The 14829-nt window shown below is 33.7% G+C and overlaps 1 protein-coding gene across 6 annotated transcripts in view; it reads left to right on the top strand.

The window, feature by feature from the left end:
- PRKG1 (protein kinase cGMP-dependent 1) overlaps positions 1-14829 on the top strand; it is a 1295238-nt gene that overhangs the window by 1164651 nt on the left and 115758 nt on the right. For all 6 annotated transcript variants that reach the window (XM_034930587.3, XM_063607406.1, XM_003806332.6 and 3 more), the window contains one exon: positions 2703-2777. In XM_034930587.3, the coding sequence (XP_034786478.1) occupies positions 2703-2777 (75 nt within the window). The remainder of the gene's footprint in view (positions 1-2702; positions 2778-14829) is intronic.

The raw sequence follows: 14829 nt of genomic DNA on the forward strand, positions 1-14829 counted from the left end.
TATAGGGAACTGAATTTAAAAATAGTTTTTATAATATTTTTACAGGTCTTTTGTAGGTACATATTATTTTCTCACTTTTGTCTAGTCATAAGAAATATTAATAAATATTGGGTCATTAGGACAACATAGAACATTCATATTTTAAATCAAGGACACTTAAGAAGACCTGAAGAAAGTTATAATTCAAATACTACTTTTGTTCATTGTTTTTTAATGTGATATTTGTCACTGGATATGATATTATGAGGTTTAAAATGTGTTTTTTTCCAATCAAGCTCAACTTATTTTTAAGCTCATTGGGATGATTAGATAGTTTCTACTTTTAAAACTCCATCTAGCATAACCATATCTATGCTTTTCCATTTATTATATTTTGCTAAGAATTTCAAAGTATATTTTCAAAATAATATTTTGTGGAGTTTTAATCTAGCTTAGTAGGTTGAACAGAATTTGTTAAGTTAAAAGTTTTAATTCTTGTCAAATTTATCATCAGTTTACTCTGTAATTCTTTGGTAATACGCTATACTGTTTAAAGTGTCCTTAAATCAAATAGATAATAGAAGAAAGAGGAGTTTTTTAAAAAAAACTACTTGAACTCTCAGAATTACTATGAGTTTTCAATGCCTAATAACACAATCTCTTAATATATTGAAATGGATTTGAAAAACTAAGTTTTAGTAATTATTGCTGTTTGGTTTTCCTACATAATATTATTTGATTCTTCTCTTTCAATACCTTTTCATAATGTTTTGGATTTCGTTGTATTGTAAATATCCAAATATAAAGGACAGAAGCATTATGGAATATACATTCTGGTGGTGGACGTGCTGCTGAATTGCAGTCATCTTGGACAAGGAACTTAAACTGTGCTTGAGTTTTCTTATTATCTAAAAAAACCCCAGAAAATTAGCCAGATATTATCTATTTATAATAAAAGAAATATTATACTTTATGTTGTGAACGCGTCTAGCCTTAAGAACATTCTCTAAACTCGGACTCCCTCTAAGTTTAGGTAAGGACCAAGACATTCTATGGGAAAGTGGGAAATTTTACCATATAAAGAACAATGACAAAAATAATATTTGAACATACTTTTCAACTGTGGGAATTATATTTATTATCACTGGTAATATACTTTTGAAAACTTTCTAAGGACTGTTGCCTATTATTTGTCTATTTAACAATCATTTGTTTTGGCATGAATTAATACAATTCATTACAGAAAGCTTTATATTCTTGAATATGATTCTTGATTCCCCGTGTCTCTGTCTAATCTTTCTTGGGGTCCCTTTTTGTATAGAAATAGTTCATGTATTAGGTTCAGCATTCTGGTTACCATGCACCCTAGATGAGCTCACTACCCAAGGGTCTGAAATAACAGCTTCTCCCTTCCCCTCCACCCAGCCCCAAGAAGGGTGTCATGTTCCTCTTTATAGTTTTTCAAAATAAAGAAGTATATGTAAAAGCAATTAAGGAACTTTGCATTTTAAATCAGCAAGCACCTTACTATGTTTCAGCACCTGACCATGCATAACTTATTGTTCAATACTCACAACACACAAACCATTTACATGTATTAAGCTGATAGAGGATTAAAATTAAATGTAATTTCTTACAGTATTTTAAAATTATCTCCATTATAATTAGAGATTATAATACTAACTCATAGTATTTCAAAATAAAAGAATTAATTTTTATTTTGAAAAACCTCATTGGAACTATTAAAGTATTTGTTATTACGTATAAAGCACTTATAGCAATGCCTGGCATATGAGTACCATGTAAGTGAGGATCTGATTATCATGTGGGTCCTGGGACTTCTGAGTATAGACTTTCACTTTTTTCTTTCCTTCATTCCAGTTCAGTAGTTGCTAGAATGTAGTGTACAGTAAGAGTTACTGTATCTGGTTGTATTCAGTAATTTTCAAGGGCGATTCTGGTATACATGTGTGTATTCATTTTGTGTTGGCGCTATAATATTTACAATTTTAGTGACAGAATTGATGATGCTTCACTATAGAAGTCTGAATACAGTTCCAGGTGCATAGTAGGATATTGAATAGATTGGATTTAAGCAGTTAAATCACTCCTCCTGTTATATGCTAAAGTTGATTTTTCACTCTTCCAAAATGAGTTAATTTTTCTGTGATCTTCTCCTTTTGTTTTCCTGTATTCTTCATATTTATTTTGCCTGTGAACATTAGTTTACTATTTTGTTAAGTGGAGATAATGATGCTTGTTTTTCAGAATTTGTTTGAGAATTGTAATTAATATATGTTACTGGTAATTTAAATAACAGTACCTGGCATATAGGAGGCACTCCATAATTGGTGGATCTTGCTGTCATTTCAGTATTTTAATTGACTGATTAATTTTGTGGTATATATAATTTAGTGTGTCACAGACTTTATTCCAAACAATTATTTGAACATCTGCTTTTGCCAGATATGGTTGCCAGATTTGTTTATGTGTTGGCAACTGTATTGGCACATAATGTAGAAGAGGTCCGTAATTTCATAGAGTTTATATTCTAGTCAGGAAAAATGTCTGACATGCTTCTTAATAATGTACTTAGATTAAGTGTTTGAATTTACTTTTCTTTAGATGTCTTTAGATTGTTTCACTGTATCATTGACTAGGTTGCCATTGCTACTATTTTGTAGAAGATTTACTCTAATCACTGTGCTTTTTTCATCTGACAGCTCTTTCAAACATTTGATTGGAGGGCTGGATGATGTTTCTAATAAAGCATATGAAGATGCAGAAGCTAAAGCAAAGTAAGTGACTTTTTTCCTTTGGCCTTAATTTTGATTGAAAAATGATTTTGAATAGAAATAAGATCAAATATTTTGTTGGACTTGACACATCCCAGCACTCTGACAGGAAGCAACTAATTACTTGAGAGACAAAGAAGCAAACTCTTCAAGATAATTATTACACGGTATGCTTACCTAGGAGTATGTCTCTCTTCAAACACAAAACTTCAATTTTATGATGAAGATAATCTCAGCAAGAAAAAATGCTTATTTTAAAATCTAATATAAACAATTAAATGTAAACCTGTTGTTTGTCCTCCAGAAAATACTTTCTGAACAAATGGTGGTTGTGTTCCATAGTTGCTTGTGGAATTGTATCAAAAATAATAAGGCTAGAAATATTTCCCTGTGCTAATACATCATTACATTGAACTTTGATGTTGCTAATATGAGAATGATATGAGATGGTAAATATCCCATTAAGTATGATGTTGCATAAAAATACAATTCCGTCTACAAGAATAATTTGATTAAAACAATGTTTTTTGACAAAGATTTAAAGTAAGTTGATATTAGCTTTTTCTGCAAAATTATTATTTTTAAAATACCAGTAATCTATATAATCCTCCCCTCTTTCCCCTAATGTAATTAGTATTTAATAGCATATAGCATACCTAAAGGATTAAATTGACAACAGTTAGCATTAAACAGATAGTTCAGGGCCAGAATTTGATCTGTCGATTTTGTAGTAACCTAAAAATCAAAAGAAGTAAAATAATGTATTTTGCTTTGAGAATCCATGAAGATTAAAAATTTGTCCTAGAACTAAAATATTAAGAATTATATTCCATGTTAACCCAATAGAATTATGTTATTTTCAAAGCTATATGAAAATATTCACAATTTCTCCTCTGTATCCTCTGTATAACCCTGAGGTCAGACGCCTGCAGTGCCTCTGCTAAGGTTTGCTTAGGAAGTTACACAGGCCAGTTGTAACACCAGACTCCATGCAATCACTGAGACTGCCTATGTTCTGGATAATTAGTATTAATTGTTCTGGTTTATTTCAACAGGCTAAAATGTACATTGATATTCAGTTTAGACTTCAGTTTCTAGTATTAATAATAATCCCACCGAGGTGGAAAAGGGGGCCATTTAAGGTACCTTATCAGTTTTTAAAGTTGTACAATGGCCTTTGTTATGGTTGGGTTCTATTCCTATAGGAATTTTTTTGGTATGTGACAAAATTTATACTTTTATAATTTATGTCAGCTTATCTTTTCGTGTGTTTGTGTGTGTGTGTGTGTGTATTCAGTTAAGGGTCTCATTGGTCATTATATACATACATCTTATATATAATTTACATGTAGTATATATGTAATTTTATATGTATTACAATTTATATAATTATAATCATATTATACAATATTAAATATACATGTATATGCATATATATATAAAAGATATAGAACAACTGATGGTAATCATAAAAATTCACGTACAATCCAGTTAAGCAACTATTAACTAATAGAAAAATTCAAGAGTCTTGTAGACTAATGTATTTTTGCTGCTTCCCTATTAAACTTTGAAAGTTTAATCTCATTTTTCCTATTAAACTTTAGAAAGATTTTCTAATGAATGTTTTTGTAGAACTCCTATTTATTCCACTTAAAGTTGAGGCCGCTATCATGCTTCAAATTGATCAGTGATAGGGAAGTGACTGAGTTAGTCATAGGTTTCTCAGTGTCCTATGGACTTTATAAAGATAACTGTGTGTACATCTCCTAAATTCTGGCCATTCATGGATTCACTTGCACATACTTCAATTAAAAGTAGTAAGTAAGAAAAACTGAAACAATGAAATTCAGATATTCAGACAATTAGAGGTAGATATGGCAACAATTCTTAACATTGGAAGAAAATCAGTCAATATGAAAAACATGAACCTGAATGAAGGCCAGAAGTCTTGGGTTCTGCTCCTGGCTCTGTCATTACCAGACAAGTGATTTTGGTCATGAATATTAATGCCTAACTCTCAATCTCAGTTTTCACATTTTTAAAATGGCGTTTTTGAGATTTAATTGATGGCAGTGTGTAAAAATACTTTGTAAATTATAAAGGTTATAAAAATATGTCACTAGGCTCGTGCCTGTAATCCCAGCACTTTGGGAGGTCAAGGTGGGAAGATCACCTGAGGTCAGGAGTTTGAGACCAGCCTGGCCAACATGGTGAAACCCTGTTGCTACTAAAAATACAAAAATTAGCCAGGCGTGGTGGTGCGCACCTGTAATCCCAGCTACTCAGGAGCCTGAGGCAGGAGAATCACTTGAACCTGGGAGGTGGAGGTTGCTGTGAGCCAAGATCGCGCCATTACGCTCCAGCCTGGGCGACCAGAGCAAAACTCTGTCTCAAAAATAAGTAAATAAATAAATAAATAAATAAATAAATAAATAAATAAAGTATGTCACTAGAAATAACTAGAAATATACCTTAGTGCATTTGACATATAATTGAATTTACAGATTCCATGTCTATTATGTTGATCAATTTTACTTGGACAAGAAGTCTCTAATCTTATGTAAGCAACATACTTTTACTTGAGAAGACTATTATGAAATTAAACCTTGCCTAGAAAACATTCATAAAAATATTTTTAATAAAACAGTAACATTTGATTAAAAGAGAATTCAATTCTAATTAAAGAAGAAAGAAAGGCAATGAAATGACTACTTACATCAAAGTAGTTTCAAATATTGCTATTTGAAACCATTGATTTGATAGATTATAATATAACCATTATGTTTATACTTTTCCCCCCAGTTTTACTGAGGTGTAACTGAGAAATAAGAATTGTATACAGTTAAAGTGTATATGACATGATGATTTGATACATAGGAATACATTGTGAAATGATTATCACAATCAAACTAACACATCTACCACCTCACATAGTTACTTTTGGGTGTGTGTGGTAAGAACAGTTAATATCTACTGTCTTAGCAAATTTCAACTGTACAGTTTTGTTTGAATTTTCTGCTCAATTCACACTAAACCCAAATGAATGTATAGTCCATGTTTTTTAATATTCATTATTATTTAGAAAATGGTAATTGCTTGATGAAAAAGTCTAAAACCTTTGATCCAAATTCTAGTGAGGCTGATAATATGACCTTTATTCCTAAAAACAGCCAAATAAGTAAATAAGCAAATAAATAAATAAATACTGGAGGAGTTATCATTGTGTCTTATACACTGTTAGCATTTTATAGTCTTCTAATAAATAATTAATATTGGAAGATTTCTGAAGTGTAAGGTATCTCTTAATTAGGTGTCCTGTCATTCAAAGAAGGCAAACTGTGAATTATTCCCTAGAGAAAGCTTTCTAGTTGAACTATCAAGTTTAAAACTCTATTTGAATTAGCATTGTTGTTTCTCTATATTGAATTTCTTCCCCTTAACTACTTTATACTTTCACTTTGTATTTAAGGAATTTATAAGGGTTGCCAATGATGCAGGGGCTAGGAACCAGCTCTAATTTGTTTAAAATCTGGGATATTTCTGTTAATGCCTCTAAATTTTTATAAGGATCACAATATCTTGACCATTTAGAAAGACAATGTTAATTTGGTTCCACTTTGTAAGCTTTATTTGTTCAGGGTCTCCTTGATGTTTTGCAAAACCTACGGAAGATAAGATTAATATTTCTTAAAGCTCGACTAAAATGATTATGTTAGTTATCCATGGGAAATGGATGTTTGTTATCCATAGTCTCATTGACTATGCCTATTTGGGTAAGAAGCGAAAAAAAGTAGGACTGACTGTAAAGATTGATTAAGTTGAGGCATTTAAAAACTTAAATGGTAGTATAATCAAGCTCAATCGCAGAAAGATTTCACAAAATGTACAGACCATCCCAGTAAAACCATACCAGGCATTCAGCTCGGGTAGATAGTCGAGGAAGATTGGCTTGAGAGAAATGTTCCAGTAGAAGTGGTTCTCAAAACTCCTCTACTGCAGGATAGGTGCCCTCAGTCTGTCTCATGAGATATATTTTCTACAAAGATAATTGTTCTTGGCAGAAATTATGCCTATATGGCATGCTTAAGCTTCTCTTGATTGTTGCTAATTATCCACTGAGGGCTTCTCTTTTTAAAATAGGAAATTATAATCACAAAGACATTAGAAGAGGATCAAAGTTAAGGTTCACTGAATTTTATTTGGAGAAGAAGGTAGCATGTGTGGTGAGAGGTACATATTTTCCACTGATAATATGTATTCATTCATTTAATAAACATTTAGAAATTTACTTATGGTGAGTCAGGCATTGTGCTTTATAATGTGCACACCAAATAGAAAACACCATTTCCAATACCAAGGATCATCCTACAGTTCGGTAGGGAAGCTGGTATGTAATTCAAAGAATACTTTCACTATTTGGTTCTAAGAATAAGTTTTAATAATTATTATGAGATAATAGTATTTGAATACAAAATTATATCTCTATATTGAAGCCTTGCCTTATAAAATTCATAATGATCCAGAAATATTAAAAAATTAAATATTCTGTTAAATATTTCTGACATATGTGTATAGCTTGTATCTTTGATGTCTTAATTGCTGAATACTCAGCAGTTACAGGCAAAACAGCTATTTCTTCAAATAAAAAAGCCTATATATATATATGTATATATATATGTCTACATATATGTATATATATGTCTATATATGTCTGTATATGTGTATGTATACACACACACACACACATATATAAGCCAAGATAGAGAAAGAAAATGAAAACCATCTAAACCAAACACAACTGCTATTACCTATCTACCTTTGTGTTTTACAGTTGTACTTATAGTGCATTTTCAATTTTATATCTTGCTTTATTCCATTTAACATCTGTGTTAGTCTGTTTTGCATTGCTGTAAAGTAATACCTGAGGCTCAGTCATTTATGAAGAAAAGAGGTTTATTTGGTTCATGGTTCTACAGGCTGTACAGGAAGCATAGTGCTGGCATCTGTTCTTGGCGAGGCCACTGGAAGCTTCCAGTCATGGCAGAAGGCAACAGGACATATCACATGGAGAGAAAGGGAGCAAGGGAGATGCCAGGCTTTCTTAAACCACCAACTCTCACTCTGTGAACTAAGAGAAGGAGAACTCACTTATTATCATGGGGATAGCACCAAGCCATTCATAAGAGATCCACCCCTATAACCCAAACACCTCCCATCAGGCCCAACCTCCAGCACTATGGATCACATTTTAACATGAGATTTAGACGCGGCAAATATTCAAACCATATCAGCATCTTCATATTATAAACATTTATAATACTATTATATACTCTTCATGAAAATCATTTTAATGGTACCTGACAACCCAATGAATAGAAACTTAGACTTCTAGACTGATTCGAGTTGTAGCCTTGTTGATTCAATGTATTTTGCTTTTAAAGGTGAGAGCTCAATTACCTTTCAAGGAAAAAAAAAAAAAAGCACCAAGCAACAAAAACACCTTTGAATACATTCCATCTAGCAATGCTTTTCAAACTACTTTGTGTCGTGACATTCAAAGAAAATGAGTACAGTGTTTTGCACCAATTAGTTCAGCTGCCCTAGGCTCCATCCTTCAGTATTGAAGGCTAAAGGGATTCATACCTAAGCCCTTCAATGGGAAGTTCTGACAACTATATGACTATAGATATGTAAATGCACTTAGTTTTTGTCTAGATTGATAATACCCAATATTGTTCTTTATTAACTCCTTCTCTTGTCAAAATCTATGTAAAGCCTCCAAATGAGCATGGACAGATAGATTTTAATCTGTAATATCCCTTGGTATACATAAAGATTTAAAGACTCCTTGCAATGGCTCTGTAGTCCCTCATGCACCAGCATCACCCATGTTCATTCACCTCTTCATATGCTTTCATCTATTCAACAGTTATTTTCTATGTGCCTACAAAATGCTGCATATAAAACAATGAATAAAATAGATAAGTTTCTTGCCTTAATGGAGCTTATGGTCCAGTGGGGGACTGAGGCATATGTTAATCTTTCTGGGAAGTCTTCTTAGGGGAAGTGACATTTTAACTAGATGTGGCCTGAATTCTGAAGAATTAGCTGGTGCTGGCTAGGCAAGAATTAGTTGGTATTAGTTCAGCAAGGAGGTATGGAGAGCATTCTAGCTGGCGGAACAAATGGAAAGCATTCTACATAGAGGAACAGCATGGAAAAAGCCCTCAAAGTAGGAAGCAACATTATATAGTCAAGGAATTAAAGTAGCAATATGTCTGAGACCTAGAACAAAAGAGAGAAGGAGATCAGAAAGGAGAGAATGACAGATACCAAATCTCACAAGACTTTGTAAGCCACATTAAGAAATCAGGAAATCACATCAGACTTCCAAGCTGGCAAATGAGATGAGTTAGTTTATATTAAAACTGGGCACTCTTGTCTCTGTGATTGAAGGGGTGTACATTGAAAGCAGGGAGAATAATCAAAATATTTTTCATGTTAAAGCTGATAGTAGACAGGAATAGAGTGAGGACGATGTGATTTTAAAAAAAAGCATTTGAGAGATATTTAGGTGGCAAAGCCAGCAGGTCTTCAGGAAATAGATATAGGTGGTGAAGGAGGAAAAGGTCAGGGAAAATGCAAAGAATTTTGATCTGAATATTGGAGAGAAGTGACAGAATTCACTAAGGTAGAGAAGCATTAAATGGTTCCCAGGTTTGGAGAGTAGGGTGATCATGAACTGATTTTTTGACAGTTTAAATGAGGTACTTTTGAGATATGGTTAGGCAGGTCTGGTGCTCAGACAGAAGACTGTTATCAGTTTGAGAATAACAAACATTTCGATGTTAGATAGTAATTGTAGCTGTGGATGAGATAGAAATTAGAGAGTGAGAGGAGCATGGCACTGAGGATTGATTCTTGATGAATGTTAGCATTTAAAGGTTAGAGAAGAAAGAAGAATTTGGCAAAAATTAAAGAAAAGAAAGACTGAGAAGGAGAGATGAAAGGTAGAAGGAACACCACATGCACAGAAACCAAGAATAGACTATGTGTTTTAGTTTGTTCAGGCTGCTATAACAAAATACTGTAAACTTAGTGGCTTATAAACAGTAGAAATTTATTTCTGAGTTCTGGAGGCTGTGAAGTCTAAGATCAAGGCACCAGCAGATTAAATGTCTGCCCATTTCCTGGCATATAGGCAGCTGCCTTTTCACTGTAACCTCACATGGCAGAAGGAACAAGAGCTCTCTGGAGTCTCTTTTATAAGGGCACTAAGTCCCATTCCTGAGAACTTGCCCTCATGACCCAATAACCTCCCAAAGGCTCTTCCTCCTGACACCATCACAACGGGGATTAGGTTTCCACACATGAATTTAGGTAGGAGGCAGTGCACAGTCTACAGCAGTGTGCTTCAAGAATGGGGGAAGAAACAATGATATTACATGTTGCTGAGAATTCTAGTATGTTACTTAACAAATTGGATTTAGCAAACCAGTGGGTTCAGTTTCATTTCACAATGGAGTGGTGGGGATGGAGCCCGCCTTGCAAAGGCTATAAATGAATCTAATTTTCAGAAACAGGATTCAATGAGCTTACACCAAATAATAAGACATTTAAGTAAAATTGCCAGAAATGTGTAAATGGAAGATTATGGATCTTCAGTACTGATAGAGATGTAAGCATGTTAAATCTAGTAGAGAAGAGAGTTTAAGACTGAGCAAGTGGGTCTCAGGTCCTTTTAACTTCATGACAAAGGCAGACCTCTTCAAAGGTTAAGAGTGAGATCATCTCCACGGATAAGGTTTATACCACTTTGTGATGTTATTTCTTGGTTAAGAAGGTCATTACTCTTCAGTCTTATACTCAGTAGCATTCCCTTAGTTTAAAGCATTACCCTCTCTCTAAAGAAACTATAAAAATAATAAATTATCCTAAGAGGAATAAAAAGGTTTTCTTAATATTGTAGTATAAAATTTGTACATAAACTATTTTTCCTGCAAGGATCGCTTAAGCCTTCCTCTGAGGACAAAGAAGAAAGAAGGACACTAAGAAAGAAGGCCCAAATTTGCCAAAAACTTAATAAAAACCCACCTTGTAATGACCATCTTGTTCTGTTCTGCTCTCCTCATCATGCACCTAAATTGTTCACATATTCTCTGCCTTGTCCCCAAAAAGGACATTCATAATAGATTCACATAATATAGGAAGAAAATATTAGAAGTAAACAAGAAAGATGTATCTATGGTAGTGAACCAGAGATAAGGCTAGTATGCAAAACAGGACCCTTATCAGTGCACTGACAAGAGAGAGATGCACAAAAACATTAGTGGCTGCAGGGCTGGCTCTCGCTTATTGCCACTAAAAAAAGAAGTACCACAATCACCCCCCTCTCCACTCCATCGACACTCTGCAAGAGCTGTAGGGAGTATTGCCTACCTGTGTACCACCCTTTTGGCTCTTTGATGGAATAGTCCTTAAATATTTTACTTCTATTTCCGTAATTAGTCCTCATTGATTTTCAAGCCCTCCTGTTTACAAATTTATTTGCAAAGAAACATTTAAGACTGTCTGATATTTTCAGGATTCCTTTTGGTGATGAGCCTTCTTGTTTGACACAATGTGACAGCAATAAAAGATGTTCTCTCATTACATTTCATTAGCAGAGACAACCCTTTAGTAACTGATTCTGCCTGTCACAGAGAGGTTGCTCTTTGGTTTTCGGACAGAACGGCTGCTGTTGTTCAGGCCTTTGAAAATGCGTTCATCAAATGCCTCTCAAAGCACCTGAGGCTATGTAAATCAGGACCTAGGTCTGCATTGTTTAGTAACATCTGAAATGCCTCAGGGTCAGCTAGCTTCTAGCAAACAGGAGGTTTCTAAATGCACACTTGAGTACACAGGGGTTGCTGTTTTGAACATGCTAACTGAAATTTGGGGCTATCTTATTGGTGTGGTTTTTTTTTTTTTTTTTTTTTTTTTTTTTTGCCTGACATTTTCAAGTGAAGATTCTAGTATTCCCATAATCTTATCAACAATTTACTTAAGACAACTTGGTCTTGATCTAAGCAATTCTCAGGGAAATGATCCTGGAAAATTGTTTTCCCCTATGGAACGAATTCAAGTGAGCAATATCCTCTTCCAAAATGGGAACGATATGTCAATTAAATAGACAAAACACTGAGAATGGCATTGTGAAATAGCCCTCAAACCAGAATTAGAACTTGCTGACTATCTGCAGGGTGAGTGGTCAGAAGGCAGCCCCATTTTCTCAGCAATAAAAAATATTTTCTATTTTATTGCAGGGCAAAATATAGGGGACGAAAATATTTCTGCAGTTGGCCCTGAACTAATAAGCTGGCTTTCAGTCTTTCAAGAGCTCTTTTTGTTTTAAATTCTAGTACATGTAATCAGGCTAGGCAGAAGTATACAACGGTTTCTAAGGCCACCAATGCTGATAGATTAATACTTCAGCAGGATTTGTGACTGCAGAGAATATCAAAATACAATGCTCTTTCAAGTGCAGTGAGACTGATTCAGTTGCTTTAAAAAAAAATGATTTTCAGGACAAAACTACTCGGCCTTGAATAGAAGTATTTTTCTTTTATCAAAAATTTTAAAACTCTCAAAGGCCATTTGCTAATTTTTGCTCTGCAGCGCTTATCTTTGAGACTCTCTAGGTAAGAAGACTTTATAAATGTGAATCCCAGTATGTGCTTGCTTGCAGCCTTTTCTAATCAACAGAGAAGAGGACTACAGATAATTGAAAATTCTAGTGCTGCTGACTTGCTTGGTGAAAACAGACAAGCTACTTGATTGCTGAGTCTGTTTCCTTCTTCCAAGAAATAAAGATGCTTCCTTTCCACCATTGCTGTATTAAGTAATGACAATTGAAAATTACTTTCAAAACGTCAGGAGCTCTTTAAATTCTGTGGATACTTTGGTCCTGTATGGCAATTACCTTAGCCTCTCCAGAGCCCCCAGAGAACAGCCCGATACATGTTTCTTTTCAATAGCTTGATATATAAAGCCTATTTACAGTACAGTACTTTTTAAAAGCAGAAAAGAGTAATACCTTTTATATCCCTTTGTGTTCTCAGTAGTTTCATTTGAAAAAATAATTATCTCTATCTACAATTCCTTTTCTTCTTAAGTGAAGGCAGTCTCTATTATTGGAGTGAATATAGCATGTAGCATAATTCTAAAACTGCTTTGCAAGTAAGGTTGAGCAACTCTAGAGATAAAATGTTTGAACCTAGTGAGTGAGAGCAAGGCTAGAAGTGCTGAAGGGCTCCCCCTGAGGAGGCCATATATATTTACATAGTGAGTAGTAGTAGTAACTGGGAGTTTGGAGAGCGAGCCTTAGTTACAGCACAGCCACTAACTTCATGTGAACTTGAACAAGCACCCTGGCCCCTTGGACCCTGTTTCCCAAACTGTAAAAATAGCAATCTTGAAATCCTTTCTAATTTTTGGCTTTAGGCTTCTAAGATGCTTAGAATGTGCACATTAACAAGGCATTCTTTTGGAATCGTAACTCCCTTTTATAGAAACAATATTTTTGTCTTTGCTGATTTTCTAAATTTATAATGAGGATATCTCTCACTGTCAACAGAAAATAGGCTCTTAAGGATCATGAAATAATTTATAAGTCTATGTTGTAACAAGGGTTACTTAAGTTATATGTCCTCATAAAATATTGCTGTTAAGGTGCTTGCTTTATTCAAAAATTTTTTATCAAATTGCGTAGTATTGCTTGAAGCTCATTTTGATAATTCATAGTAATTAAGTAAGCCTTTAGAAAAAGCATTTTCATTTTTATCATTATACAATTTTCTTTCGAATATGGCATTTAGATATGATAATAAGCCCTGCTATCTTTCAATAAAATGCCATTAGAAAATTATAGACTACCTTCGAAACTAGAAAATGTTATACTAATATTTCCCCCATGAATCCTTTTAGAAAGAAGTGATTTGTAAATAATGGATTGAAATGGTAGCATAAATTGTTTTGATACAATAAACATAATATACTATATGAATTTAGATCTTTAACTTGCTATTTGAGGAAGATGAGATGTAGAAGTGAAGCATGACTGGTGCTCAGAGACATTTACATGTATCACAACATTTTCCTCTAATGCATAAATTGCAAGCATTAGTCAACTTTATAAACTCTATTAATTACTTCAGGCAGCCAGCCTATTCCCTAGTATATCAGACATGTAGAGATAAAAGACAAAAGCTACTGCTCTAATATTCAAAAACTGTACAAACATTTTAGAAAACCTAGATACATTACTAATTGAGCATATTGAAGAATAACAATCCTCAAGTCCTTGAAAAGAGGATAAGGCAGCTTCTTAAAATGATGAATTTAAGACCGCTTTCAATTTAAGGACCTGGAAAAGTATGAGTCATTGGGTCTTTAACTAATTACTTATCAGTTTTACTAAGTTTTTTGTTGAAATGACCCTGAAAATTTGGTTCAGCCCAGTATGCCTGTGATGCTAGTAAAATTGGCTTCTCAAAATGTCACAATATCTTTCAGGAAGTTGTTTTCCCAGATCTAGTTATCTTGCTCACTATGCTAGTAATCAGGTTTTTTTTTTAATTTATTTTTTATTTTTTGGTAAACTCCTTGTGACAGGACTCATGGTTTTTCCTCTCAAGCCCCTTAACTTTATGATATTACTTAAACAATTAAATTAATGATGAAGAACATGCTTTAGTCTTTATAAGAATTCTGCATTTCACATGAGCTCCAAAAAGTTCCCTTAAGTTTAAAGAAAAAAAAAAGGCCATTGAAGAAGTAACAACTTTATAGCAGATGATGCTTTTTTGAGTGACAGCAACAGCTAGGAGAGTATATCAGCTTCTTTCTTCAGGAAGTTGTTGACATACACATTGATTAATATTAATATTCTCTTCTGCACTGACATGAGTGATCATAGCAATAACTTTATATGCCAATGAATAGAGGGGAGCAGGGAGAGAATTTAAGAAAAAAGGACTATAAAGAAGCACTTAATTACTTATCAAGATGTGATTAC

The sequence above is a fragment of the Pan paniscus genome, chromosome 8, assembly GCF_029289425.2.
Source record: "Pan paniscus chromosome 8, NHGRI_mPanPan1-v2.0_pri, whole genome shotgun sequence".
Taxonomy (NCBI): Eukaryota; Metazoa; Chordata; class Mammalia; order Primates; family Hominidae; genus Pan; species Pan paniscus.